Source organism: Corvus cornix, chromosome 4A (assembly GCF_000738735.6).
Source record: "Corvus cornix cornix isolate S_Up_H32 chromosome 4A, ASM73873v5, whole genome shotgun sequence".
Taxonomy (NCBI): domain Eukaryota; kingdom Metazoa; phylum Chordata; class Aves; order Passeriformes; family Corvidae; genus Corvus; species Corvus cornix.
In genome coordinates, this window is record NC_047058.1 from 12,993,640 (window position 1) to 13,006,977 (window position 13,338).

The window sequence follows — 13,338 nt, forward strand, 5'->3', positions numbered from 1 at the left end:
CAAGTGTTAACTCTTCCTTTATTCTCCACTTTAATTAAAAAAAAAAAAAAAAAAGCTAAGGTATTGAGCAGGGCTATATTTTTGCTTAAGCTGTATTCTACATGTGCAGTATTAAAGACATTATTCAAAAAGTGTTCAGCACACACAACATACACTTCATACACTGGAGAACAGGAAGCCAATACGCCCATGTACAAAGTGACTTTGCACTTCAAGTACTCTGAGATGATTCTCCAGTTTGCCAGCAGCAACCTGACAATGGGGCTCTGGATGGGAAAAGGTAACATGGCAGAAACAAAGTGTAAAAACTGACTTGCATTAGTGTGTCACGGTGCTTATGGACAGGGGTGGACAAGACAGGAATGAGGCTCGGGGACATAATTCTCAAGCCACTGGGCACAGATAACCAATTTTTGCCTCATTTATACTTAAGTTTTACCACAGACATGCAGCACCAAAACCATGCCAAGCCCTGTATTAAGGAAAAAACTTCCAAGAAAGGCTAAACGAATACGATAAACTGGAAAATTCAAATTAACAGAATGACCTCAAGCACAACAGCTTAACAACCATCATCAGGGTTAGGAAAGTTTTATGCCTTGCTGGACCTTTAGGAAAAATGTTTTAGCCGGAGATTAAAAAGCTTGCTAACAACAGCACAACAGTGGAATGGAATTCATGTTATCCTACAACACAAAAATCTCACTAAGGTTTGACTACAGGAAGTTCTATGCACAACCAAGGAAAAAAGAAAACAATCAACATATTGTATCATTTCACAGTGTACAAGTAAGTAGTTACAAAAAGATGTCAATTTTCCATGTGGTCACTTTTGTGTCCTCTGCTTCATAAAGGACACCATTTGCAGACAACTACAGCTTGTTTTCTCTTGTTTCTTCCCCTATCAGCCATTACAGCAGCTTATGACTGTTACTGACAGTGCTTTACCACAGGAAATCCAACTGCACACTTCAGCAAATAGCAAGGAGATACATACCTGAATAAAGACATACAAAAAAATATGCTATGCCCTTTCCTTTGCATCATCAGGATAAACTGCAGAAGAGGAGAAAGACGAGCAATGCGTAATACCACAGTCCTCCCAAAAGAAAATTAAAGATTGAATTTTACACTGCAGTTAAAAATACATTTTAAAAAAAAATTGTACTTCACATTAGAAAGACATCACCTGAGTTTCTAAACAATTCTGCTTCTTAAATTATTTCTAAACTCAGATATAGATTAATTATGCCTATCCCACTGTGTCCATTTGGGCTGGGATAGAGGTAGTTTTCTTCATAATAGCTACCATGGGGCTATGGTTTGAATTTTTACTGAAAATCAACACACTTACTTGTGCAGCTTTTGCTTTATGTATTAAATTGTCTTTATCTCAACCCATGAGTTTTCTCGCTTTGCTTTCCTGATTCCCCCCACTCATCCCACTGAGGGGTCAGAGTGAGTGAGTAGCTGCATGGTGCTCAATTGCTGGCTGGAGTTAAACCACAACACATATAAATCAGGAAAGTATTCACAGCAGAGTGAAATTCCATCTTTTCCACTGTAGCTGGATAGTAAGTAATGTCACTTTTTAAGCAGCAATTTAATTCCTTGAAAATGTAATGCTTGCTTCATGCCAGTATTATTTTCAGAGCAAGCCAGAAAAATGCTAGGCATGGCAAAAGTAGCTACAGGAGTTTTCAAAACTATATAATTATTCCACTCTAATTGCAGGTGAAGGCCTCCTCAGCTCAACATAGTAGAAGCTGGCTAAAGAACAACTTCCATCACCATTACAGAAAACACCAGAACACAGTCAAGATGAGCACAAGTCTTATTTTAACCACAACTGAGGCATCAGCCTCCTCTTTGTGCATGTGTATTAGACATTTGGAAGAACGCTTTTCCTTCAGCTCACAAAAAAATCTGATTTACAGTCTCTGGACACCAGACACCAATGATCTTCATTTTAGTCCTGTTTGCCTTCTCGCCACTGCCGTGACCCCTCATTCCAGGCTACATAAACAAAGAGAGCAAGCACCACATGGACAGTGACTACAGCAACTATGGCAGCATAAAAATAGCTGTCTCTGTCAGACATTCCCAAGGAACCTGAGAAAACAAAGAAAGTAAAGAATATTAGTTATGAGCTAGGAACTCTGACATGGCAAGTCACAATTCTCCCTAAAGATTAAAGTTACGTTTACTCCTGTATCAAAAGTCTGAGCTCAAAACAATTCACAGGGAAGAATTCACCATGATAGTTAAAGGCCTTGAAACTATTTCTGGAACAAAGCAACACAGCAGTATTCAAGATTTAAGATTAAATATCCTAGATTTGATGTCAAAGCTTAGAGTTCTACAACATTCATTTTTTCTGTTAGTATCTTCCAGCACCAAACAAACCTCAACATCCTTTTTTCCTAAGTGTAACTCTCTTCCTGGGGCAGTAAAATGGGGGAGGGAAGTGGGAGGAAGAAGGGGGAGAATTCTATGATTAATTTGCAACTGAAACAATAGAAGAACAATCAAATTTAGAGGACTATTACCTTCTGTATTTAGACTGTAAAACAATAATGTCAGCAGTTAAGGTACATGAATGCACCTCAAATAAGCCTTCAAATATTAGAAGACCAACACTGAAATATTGTTTCCCTTAATTAATTTTAAATAAAACCAGCAAAGTCTCCCCAAAAGCAAACAAGCCCCACACATTACAGCACTCCAAAAACACCACCCTGCAAACACAAACTCAATCCTTTCAGTGTTGATGGATCTTGCCATTAACTGACACAGAAAAGTTAAAGCTCAGCTTGCTACACCTCAAAAAAAAAAGCTAAAAATGATCTTGACTTCACAAGCTTTGAGCCTTCTATGTACTACATACAGCAGTACACACCAAACGAGAATTGTCTCAGAACAACTCAGTTACACACTCATAAACTGCTCTTAAAAGCAGCTGCTTTCTCCCCTTCTCCTCCCCACTTCTAAAGGAGATAACTTCCTAGAACTGCACGAGGTAAGTATTAAAGCCTTGTAGAATCAGGACTACAACACGGATGCTTGTTCAACAAACAGCCAAAAATCCCTCTTCCTTTTTTTTTTAAATTAAAAGAAAGCTCTACAAGCAACCACATTCAATATCTGAAATCGCATATAACTTGTTTAAATACACATGTGTTTCAAAAGGCAGAATATAAACCTCATAAACAACATTGTTCTGTCTCAAACATATGATTAGTTTACAATACCTGCAGGAAACATATCCCTGATGATTCTGACAAAAGTCTGCAGCAGGCTGGTATTAAATACCCCTTCGGTAAGGGGAACAATGCACCTCTGTACCGTGTAAACCATTGTATAACAAACAGCACATATTGGATTGCAGACAGGGCAGGTAAGGATATACTGACCCATTTATATGATTTTCTGTTCTAATTAGACATTAGAGGACCTTTTCTTTGTATACAGAAACAAATATTCAAAACAGGAAGAACAAAGATGCTATTAGAGGATTGTGCTTTTCCTCTATTTTTGTAATAATAATGCTAATTCGCAGAAACAGAATTACCTTCAAATACATAAGCCTTTGATGAAAAATATAGCCCAACAGGTAATGTAATCATTAGAGTTGTGAAGAACAGAAGCGTTCTTAAAGTTGATGTTAATGAACCCTCATTTCTGAAACAAATAAGAGAAGTTACACACAAAAGAAGATCACAACATATATGCCTGAAACAGGACAAGAACTTGCTCCAAACAGAAGCCAATTACTTTTCAAGAACTGAGTAACTGTATTGCTTAAAAGCAATAAAGACTTGGAGCATGCATTTGCTGGCTGCAACAAAAATGACACTATTCAAAACAATGTAATGATTCTGCCAGTCTAAGCTCACAAACAAAATTAAAAACAATCTTTAGATTTTTCCCTGTTACTGCTTTGCAAGCACTGTAACACTGGAGGGTTATATTAATATGTTTATCAGTGTATTACTGCATAATTATTAAATGCCTAGTATTAGTTTCACATGCATTTGTCATATGACAGTACTCTGCATTAAAACTTGCCAAGTTCCCTTTTTTTTTAAAGTAACTACAAGTCCAGGAAAATGATGAATCCTGCAGGCTGGGATAGAAAGGGAAGTACATTGAATGAATTTAACAGCTTACTACTCCAAGTTCCTTTTTACTGGGTCTTGTTCTTCTACTTAAAAATAATTTCTCAGTTTTTAACTAAGAAAGCTGAAATAAGCGTAGCAACACTCAGAACATGCAGCCACTACACTAAAACTTTACCTTCACAGGCAAAGGTCTTCTAAACCTAGAAGACCTTTAGCAAGAAAGGGCTTATGAAGGTTTAAGTACTTGGTAGGGTGGGTCCCCCTGAACCTGATCTGCTAGAACAGGTTTTGTGTTTACAAAACACCACATACAGCTTGGTTTTGTGTGTGCTTCCACCAGTTCTCACTCACTCTGCCTGGCTGACTACCTTACTTTATGCTGAAGTGAACATGTAAGCCAGGCAATACTCTTCTGACTTTCAAAGACTGCCTGATTCAAGGACGTCCTTAGGGCGTTGAAACACAAGTATGTGTGTTTTTCTTTGGGAAAAAAAAAGTGGAAATGAAGAAAAAAAAAGATCTCATCCTCTGACAATTATGTGCAGCCATGCACAGCTTCTACTCTGCAGCCAACAGCAGTTTTTGCTGCTCATGCACTGCCATATATTTAGGCAGCATACTAGGTAGCTTAAAAAAAAGAAAAACATTCGAATTCTTTTCCTTTACTAGCGTTTGCCTGAAGGACTGTCAGGGTGGAGAGCATAACTGCATTCAAAATTTCCCTATGGAAATTAGAAACCATTCTATCAACACTTACCCATAGAAGAGTAAGATGACCTCCAGCTTATTACCGAAGTTAAAAACTCCACTGCTGACAAATACTTTTCTTACATTGACATACTCTCATCGCTCCCCTACGCAGCAAAAACCAACATTCGTGTATAAGCTCAGCCTAGCTCGGCGCGTTTCCCTGAGGGCCGGCAGCCGCCACGCTCGGAACTCGGGGTGGCCCAGGGTTACGCAGCGTGACCAAGGCAAACCGGGGGCATCTTCCTCCACCCGCTCCAGCTTCTCCTGGCCCGAGCTGCCGCTCCCCTCCCGCCCCGCGGCCGCTCTTGCCCGGGTGCCCCGTGGCTGCAGCCCCGCCGCGGGCTGCTGGTGCTGGGCGCGCTTCCCCGCGCCGCGGCCCAGCGCGCAGCCTTCCCGGCACCCCACCGCCCGGCCCTCCCGCCGCACGGCCCTTCCCCCGCCGCCCCGGGACTCACGGCCTGAACTCGGCCACCGGCACGGCGCTCACGGGCCCCGGCCCGAACCGCTCCATCGCGGCCCCGCCGCCGCGTCGGGCCCGCCGGAAGCCGCCACAAGGGCCGCGCATGCGCGGGGAGCAGCGCCGCCGTCGCCATAGCAACCCTGCGGCTGGCGCGGCCTAGCGGTGGACGGTGAGTACTGCAGCGAGCCCGCCCGGCCGGCGGAGGGACGGGATGGAGGGAAGGGATGGAGGGACGCAGGGATAGAGGGACGCAGGGATAGAGGGGTGGAGGGACGCAGGGACAGAAGGGTGGAGGGACGCAGGGAGGGAGGAATGCAGGGAAGAAGGGATGGAGGGAAGAAAGGACAGAAGGATTGAGGGAAGGAGAAACGGAGAGACTGAGGGATGGAGAGACTGAAGGATGGAGGGACTGAGGAATGAAGGGACAGAGGGACGGAACAATGGAGGGCCAGAGAGATGGGGGGATAGAAGGCAGCCTGGGACCTGGACCACAGCAGCGGCTTCAGCTGGGCTTGAGCGAGGTCATCTCTACCGGGAAAACTACCCCGAGCAGACTCACTGCCATCTTGGAACAGCAGGGCAATTAGTGCTGCTTACAGGTGCTTTCCTCAGGGGATGGAGAGGGTTTGTGTACGGCAAAACTGCTGTCAAATGTCTTGGGTGAAGGCTGAGGCTTTCCAGGAAATGGCCGTGGTCTTGGAGCCAATAAAACCTATGGTATGGAGATATTTTGATGAACTCACCAGCACAAAACACTACAAATGAAATAACACAGGGCTAAGGGAGACTGCAAATTGTCTCTATGTTGTCTTGTTAGGAGGGAGGCTTGTTCACTTAAAGGTTTTCTGCTCTCCCGGCATTAAACTGAAATTCCTTCTCCAGCCAAAGAAAAAAAAATTCTGTTCAAAATCTGAAAGAAACAGTCCCCATCATAACTAATAGGTGCTGCAAATGAGAGTCCAAGGACTCCTGCAGAGTTCACACTCCTCCAGCCTGATGAGCACTAAGCATTTCCAAGGTTACACTCTGTTCAAGCTATTCCTTCACATTCCTGCTGAAGCTACTCTGCTTAAATAAATACTCACCAAGGGATGGACTTGAACCCAGCTTTCCAACAGAAGCCCAGTGTTGCAATCTCTGCTGTGCAATCAGTCTCATTTGCAGGGGAACTAATCATTAATACTCAATGAACAGCTTCTGCAGGAAACAAAGCCTTGCAAGCTTGTTCCAAACAAAAGCTCTGGAAGCTGTTTAGTTGATGTTGCCATTTAATCGAATCTCATATACCACAGTAATAACATATTTGCCCCTTTTATGGTAAAACCATGATGTTATCTTGCCACTCAGCCATGCCAAACCTTAATCATGTGAGTCACTAACTCCACACGACTCCTTCCTCATCTTTCCCTGAAGTGTGCAGCCCTCCAGCATTCCTGCAGCCTCTGCCCTGCTCCTTGCTGCAGTGCCATACAGCACAAGGCATAGCACAGGGGCCTCTTCTTCCCCTCCTGGCGTGGAGGGGAAGCATCCTGCTACCCTGGAAGAGAAGAAATATGAGAGGGCTGTTTTCCTTGCAATCAGTAAGATGAGAAAATAAGCACTTTGGTTTTGGTAGTTCCTGCTGTGATCTTACTTACTGTGATCTTACTCAGAGTGAGTTTCCCTCACATGGGTTGGAGGCAGTAGACACTAAATGAGTACCAGCAGCTGTAGTGTGTAAAGGTGGAAGGCAAGGAGCAGCACTGTCTGCAGCATTGATTTTCTACACCCTGAATATGAATACTGAGGTATTCTGTTTTCTCTGGTATGCATGACAAAGAAGTGAATTCTGTTAAAAGCTTTTTTTTTTCCCCAGCAATGAACAAAGCTCAGCCAGCAGCTCCCTCGTGTTTGTTAAGATGCAGCAGAATTCAAGCTGTTCAGCACTTACGGGGTCAGGTCTGGGTCTTGGGGTCATGCTTTCACTGTAAACCAACCAATTTTATGCTCTTCTAAAATAGAAGAGCCCTCCTCACCTTTGAATCCACTGCCACCTGAGCCAACAAAGTGACAGCTTGCATGAGGGGGACAGGAAGGGGCCGGCATGGACCAGGGGGAGCCTTGTAGCCCCTGCTCAGTCGGATGGGGATGCAAGGAAGGTTTGCCGTGTAACTTGAGCTTAAAACTTTCAATCAGTTCTTCAAAACACCTAATAAAATTCCAGATAGCCAATCACAACATTCACCCGAAATGTGGGAGCAGGTTTTATTTACTTATAAACAAGTAAAGCAATTAAAAATAATTTAGAAAAAAAATCAGTGAAGTTAATTTACATTTAAGATAGAAATTGGATCACCGAAAAAATACGAATGTGGGTATAGAGAACATTTAATCACTAGAGGATGTTCTTTCCACTTCCGATTTGACTTTCTTGTTTGTTTCCCCAGTAGGGAAAGAAATGACATAAGACAGTTTAATAACAAAACAACAAAACAAGGAAATATAAAAGTGGAATAAGTCTCACATCATATAAACTTACCATAAAGATGCATATCAAGGATTAGAAAGTAGAAAAATCATTTAAGGCTGAACAGTCCAAGTCATTAACTTTTAATATAAAGTTACTTCATATCTCATCACAATGATGTCTCCTAGACTAATAACAGTTTTGCTGAATAACTTCCTGCATATTAGCTGCTTTTCTTTTATGAGCACATAAAGGAAATACAAAATTATTAGAAAAATTTTGCAATCGTGTAAGAAAAAGAAACCTTTTATTTACATTTCTGTATTAGCTAAAAGACCTGGAGTATGCAAAGTTTTGTCTGTTTGCTTCAAGTTTTATACATCAGGTATTTTGACATTTCAGCCAGACCACAAACCTGTCTTACCTTCTGGATTATAGATCAAATATAAAACTTGTCCTTAAGCAGAAACTGTGCTGCAAGCACATGAAGCTGCCAACTGTGGGACTAAATATCTGCTATTCTAAGACTTTGTCCTCAACAAAATTTGCCAGGAGATGATTGAAGAATATAAAAAATACAGGCAGCCCTGCTTTCCTGGGGGTCTGTGTCTCAAGGGTGCAGAAGAGGCAGGAAGGTGCCTGCTAAAGCAATACCATCTAGTGGCAGATGGAGAAAGAGAATCCAATCCCCCAACAGGAGCAGAGCTGGAAAGGTGAAAGCTGAAAAGACAGTATTTAGAAACAAAACCACCTGCTTGAGAGTATTTTTTTTCCATGACCTGTTTCCATGGTAATGTATCAAAAAGGATGATATATAAATAAATACTTTATTTATCTGTTCTGCGAACATCTACACCCCAGAAAAGATGTTTCATTAAAGGTGAAATTATGGATTGGCTAACTCTGTTTGGAATTCTCCATGATAGCTGGCTGAAAGCCCAGCAAACACAGAGCATGTTACATAGTTGACCACCCATCTTCTGTGGGAATAGAACCACAGTGACATTAATGCTTGGGTTGGAAAAGAAAGCATTTCTCTGGGCATTATAGGGCTATATTCCCTGTTATTGCACATCCCAAGATAAGTTAGAGCAAAGAGCTCAGGCACCCCTATTAGCTAATGGAGCTTGGAAGTCTCACAGTGTAATTTTCACCTCTCTCTATTATTGCTGTCATTTTGCAATGAAAACACAGGGTTACTGATGGAAGTGGCTGCCTTCCACATGCATTGTGTAATACCTGTGGCACCTACATAAACAGAGTGGGAAAGGCTTCATTCCCACAGCTGACACAAGTCAACCAATACTTACCAGTGTCAGGTGAAACTCTAGATACTGAAGGAAAGAGGCACTTTTTCTGTAGAGGCAAATGTAAACAGTCTCACATGTTACATGCAGTTTAACCAGTATGTGATATTCTATACCCCTGCCCAGACAAACAGTGCTGACTACACAATGGGCAGTGTCAAATTTTTTTGCAGGTTTGGGGGGGGTACTTTTCCAAAAAGTAGTGTGTGTTAGGACAAATGCATGGAAAACATATCCCCTTCCCACTGCTGTCTGAGCTATAGTCAGCTGTGGAAAATGCAGAAGGTTTTTGTGAAGATGGAGAGTCACAGGGGTGGTGCTTCTGATGGCCTCATCCTTGACCAGTGGTGGGTCTGTCTTGTTGCCAGGTGGCATTGACTTTGACAAAGGGGAAGCTTCTGGTGTCTTCTCAACCTATAGACTCCTCCACCAAAACCTTGCCATGTAACCCAGTACAGTACAGAATTATTTAAACTCTAACACAGTGGTCATTAAACAATTTAAGAACAGCCATGACAATAGCTTTGACATTAACAGGAACATCCAATACATGAAAGGAAACTCACAGCCTAGGGAGGCCACAAGAAAGCTCTTGAAACAGAAGAAATCTTACTATTGGTGAGGCATGACAGGAGTTTCAGTGGGGTCTCTAACCAGTGGACTCTTTACATTGCATGGCCACAGTTTCTGGTTTTCTGGTTTTGAGCTCCCTAGACAATGACCTCATTCCACTGGTTCATGGACTGTTTTCTTTGCACCCTTTACCTGAGGGGCTGTTCCCACTCAGAAGCGCAGAAACATCAAACCAGCACCTGGCTCTGGCTGTGAAGACTCAGGTGGTGCCTCTTTTCTCACCGGGAATGTTGTTGTGGATCAAAGCATTCTCTTCAAAGATCTTCCAATAGATGGATTAATGCTCAGCTCATTACCCCCAACTGCTGAGATATTAGAGTGCCTATACTTATCCTTTTCCGTAAGTGTAACTCTGTGGGACAGAAAAAGATGGGGAGGGGGGACTGTGGATAATTCTCTAACTTATTTGCCACTATATCAGGATAAAAGAGTACAACAACAATTAAATTTAGAGAAATTCTACCTCTTCATTTGCTTAAAATCTGTTCCTTGATTGCAAGTTGATAACATGGGCAAAAAAGTCACATCTGACTAATTTCACACTAGATTATTAGATAACATCACATTATTGTTTAGTTGAGGCAGACCACGAACATTTTCCACCTTAGCCAGAAGGGTTTTGTCACAAAGGGGAGATTATTTTCTAGTTAACAAAAGACATTTTGTAAGAAAAAAATATTCAACAAAGGTAGAACTGTTGGACTGCTCTAAGAGCCCAGGAAAGCCATGAAAGCCTGGAGATGCTTCTACCTTTATATCCAAACACAGAAGCACTAAACCGTTCGTATGTGGTGTCTTCTGCATTTATTCTGTGTTAGGTGTTCACCTTCCTTATCTGAGTCTCTAAGGATTTACCTGAACCTATACTAGAAAACCAATTAGGGCTGAGGCACAGGCCATGAGCTCTACCTGCCACCATCCCCCATTCCCCCTCTTCCAGCTTGCTCCTGGAGGGGATTTGTCCTGTGGCAGCCAGCGCTCTCTGCAGGCACTGAGTGGGGGCAGCTAGGCAGCACCAGGTCCCAGAAAGGTGACAGAGAAAAAAACCTCTTCTCTTGCTGAGTTCACAGGCACCACTGGAAGCAAGAGAGTGGCTAGAGCAAATGCAACCAGGCAATAACTTGTATCAGCAGAGCAGATTTTGGGGTTGGCACATTAACCTCCAGACCCGGGCTCAGTGCACTGGGAGTAGTAGGGGAAGAGCAATCCCCCACTCAGAATAGCAGGGGATTGCACAACAAACATTGAATGTGTTCCTTAAATCCACTGTCCTGGGTTGCAGTGTATTCTATTACCATCCCCATCAGCCGTTGAAATCAGGTGGGGCAGTGTTTCCTTGCCTCCTCCCCCCAGACTATCTTTCTGTTAATTGCCCATCATTGTCCTGCCGCCTGACTCAGAGATAACTCCCTCCGGACTATCTTCTGTTAATGAGCCTAATCAACACTTTGCCTCATGACTCATCACCCCATTGTGAGATGCTCCACCCAGAGGGAGGAACCAAGCATCCCATCGTGGATATAATCTGAGGCTGAACACCAGAGACAGCGGCTTCCCACTGGATTTCCAGAGGACAGGAGCTACACAGCCACCATTGGACTTCCTGAGGAAGAGCAGACTGTTTTACTACAGGATCACTGCTTCAGAGGACTGCAGCCACCATTCTACCAGACTGCTACCACCACCCTGCCTAACAGGGTGTCAGGTTGTACCTTGACTCTGTCAGTTTGACAGTGTTTTCTTTTACCTTTTTTTTTTCCCCTTTTCTTTAATTTCCATTAAATTGTTATTCTGACTTAGTGCCTCCCACTGGTTTGTTTTCAAACTAGTACATAATTTGGCGCCCAACGTGGGGCTTGCTCTGAGAAAAAGTCAGAATTACAATTTTGTATAAACAGAAATCTATTCACCATGGTGCTCAGCTGGTCTGCATGGGTACTGTATCTTGCTCTTTATGTTTTTCCTCACATGGGGAACTACCTGCCTGTTGTATTACTCCTGTTAAAACCAGGGAATGGTATGAGAATTGCTTTATTGGTTTATTATGTCTATAGCATAATAACCTGCGAGGCGATGAATACCATTCGGAATATATACTCAATTTTGTTTGGCTGTCCTAGTCTGGGCTCCTATGTCTGGGACCTCTTCAACAATCACAGCCAGCCCCTGGTGGAGGAGTAGAGAGTGGTTTCTTCCAGCCTTTCAGGCCAGGCACAGCAGTTTTTGAAAAAATTGAGTTCCCTCTGGATGTTAAGGATGGTATAATCTTCTTGTCAGTTCTCTTCTCTTTTTTCTCTATGGCCTGCATTGTGTACACCATGCTTAGAAACAAAACACTACTTAGTGTGGTGCAACGTCTGCTTGAGGAGGAGGAAAAAAGGAGCAAAGCAGCAAATACCATGTCTACACAGACTGTCACACAGAAAGGAGCCAAAAGCAAAGCAACCGCACCCATTTCTACGCAGGACCGTCACAGAGGAGAAAGGAGCCAAAAGCAAAGCAACCGCATCCATTTCTACGCAGACCGTCACAGAGGAGAAAGGAACCAAGAAGCAAAGCAACCGCATCCATTTCTACGCAGACCGTCACAGAGAGGAAAAGGAACCAAGAGCAAAGCAACCGCATCCATCTCTCGCAGACCGTCACAGAGAGAAAGGAACAAGAGCAAGCAACCGCATCCATCTCTACGCAGACTGACACAGAGGAGAAAGGAACCGAACAAAAGCAACAGTGTCGATCTCTACACAGACTGTCACAGAGGAGAAAGGAACCAAAAGCACTGTCAGCGTCCCCATGCAAACCATCACTGAACCAGAACAGCCTAAACCGATTGCAGTTGCCCCCGTGCAGAAGAAGAAATCAAAAAGCAAATCAGTCGCATAGTGACTGAGGAGGATGCAGCAGACCTTCGCACCCAGCAGAAGAGGCAGAGCAGAGATCATCACTCGGTCGCTATCCCTGGGTGAGCTGAGCGAGACCTGCGGAGGGAATTCACCCGCCAGACGAACGAGTCTATCCTGACCTGGCTGCTCCGCATCTGGGACGCTGCAGCCAATGACACCATTCTGGACGGAAGTGAGGCCAGGCAACTGGGATCTCTGTCCCGGGATGTGGTCATTGACCAGGGGATCGGGAGAACCCAAGAAACCCTCAGCCTCTGGCGGCGACTGCTTACAAGTGTAAGGGACAGGTACCTTTGTAAAGAAGACCTCCAGGTGCACCAAGGAAAATGGAGCACAATGGAACAAGGTATCCGGTGCCTGAGGGAATTGGCTGTGCTGGAGATCATTTTCTCAGAAGATGAGAGATTTCCTAAGAGCCCAGATGGTGTCCAGTGCACGTCACAGATGTGGTTGAGGTTCGCACGCCTTGGACCAGAGATATACTCCCGTTACCTGGCAACGCTGCAATGGAGGGAAGGCGAGGACAGGGTGGGCGTCTTGGTGAACAAACTGAGGATTTACGAGGACACCGTCACAGCCCCGTTTCGCACCCATGTCTCATCCGTGGAAACAAGTCTTTTGGCTGAGCAAGTCCGGAGCTTGATTGAAGAAGGCCATCAGAAATTGAAAAAGGAACTTAAGGAAGAGATTTACCAGATCTCACCAGAACCAACAAGAG

General features: G+C 43.7%; 1 protein-coding gene across 1 annotated transcript; it reads right to left on the reverse strand.

Moving 5' to 3' along the window:
- On the reverse strand, positions 1-5,451 carry LOC120412039 (vacuolar ATPase assembly integral membrane protein VMA21-like). Its single transcript, XM_039572207.1, has 3 exons — positions 5,327-5,451; positions 3,572-3,681; positions 1-2,112 (listed from the first exon to the last, which is right to left on the reverse strand). Exons 1-3 carry the CDS (start codon positions 5,434-5,436, stop codon positions 1,970-1,972), a joined length of 363 nt encoding a protein of 120 aa, XP_039428141.1. The 5' UTR covers positions 5,437-5,451; the 3' UTR covers positions 1-1,969.
- Between the last annotated feature and the right edge of the window lie 7,887 nt (positions 5,452-13,338).

Coding starts and splice junctions, on each gene's coding strand:
- LOC120412039 (XM_039572207.1), bottom strand. CDS start 5,436: ATGCGCGGCCCTTGTGGCGGCTTCCGGCGGGCCCGACGCGGCGGCGGG. Junction 3,682..5,326: donor CCGGTGGCCGAGTTCAGGCC/GTGAGTCCCGGG, acceptor TATTTGTTTCAG/AAATGAGGGTTCATTAACAT. Junction 2,113..3,571: donor AAAGGCTTATGTATTTGAAG/GTAATTCTGTTT, acceptor TTGTTTTCTCAG/GTTCCTTGGGAATGTCTGAC.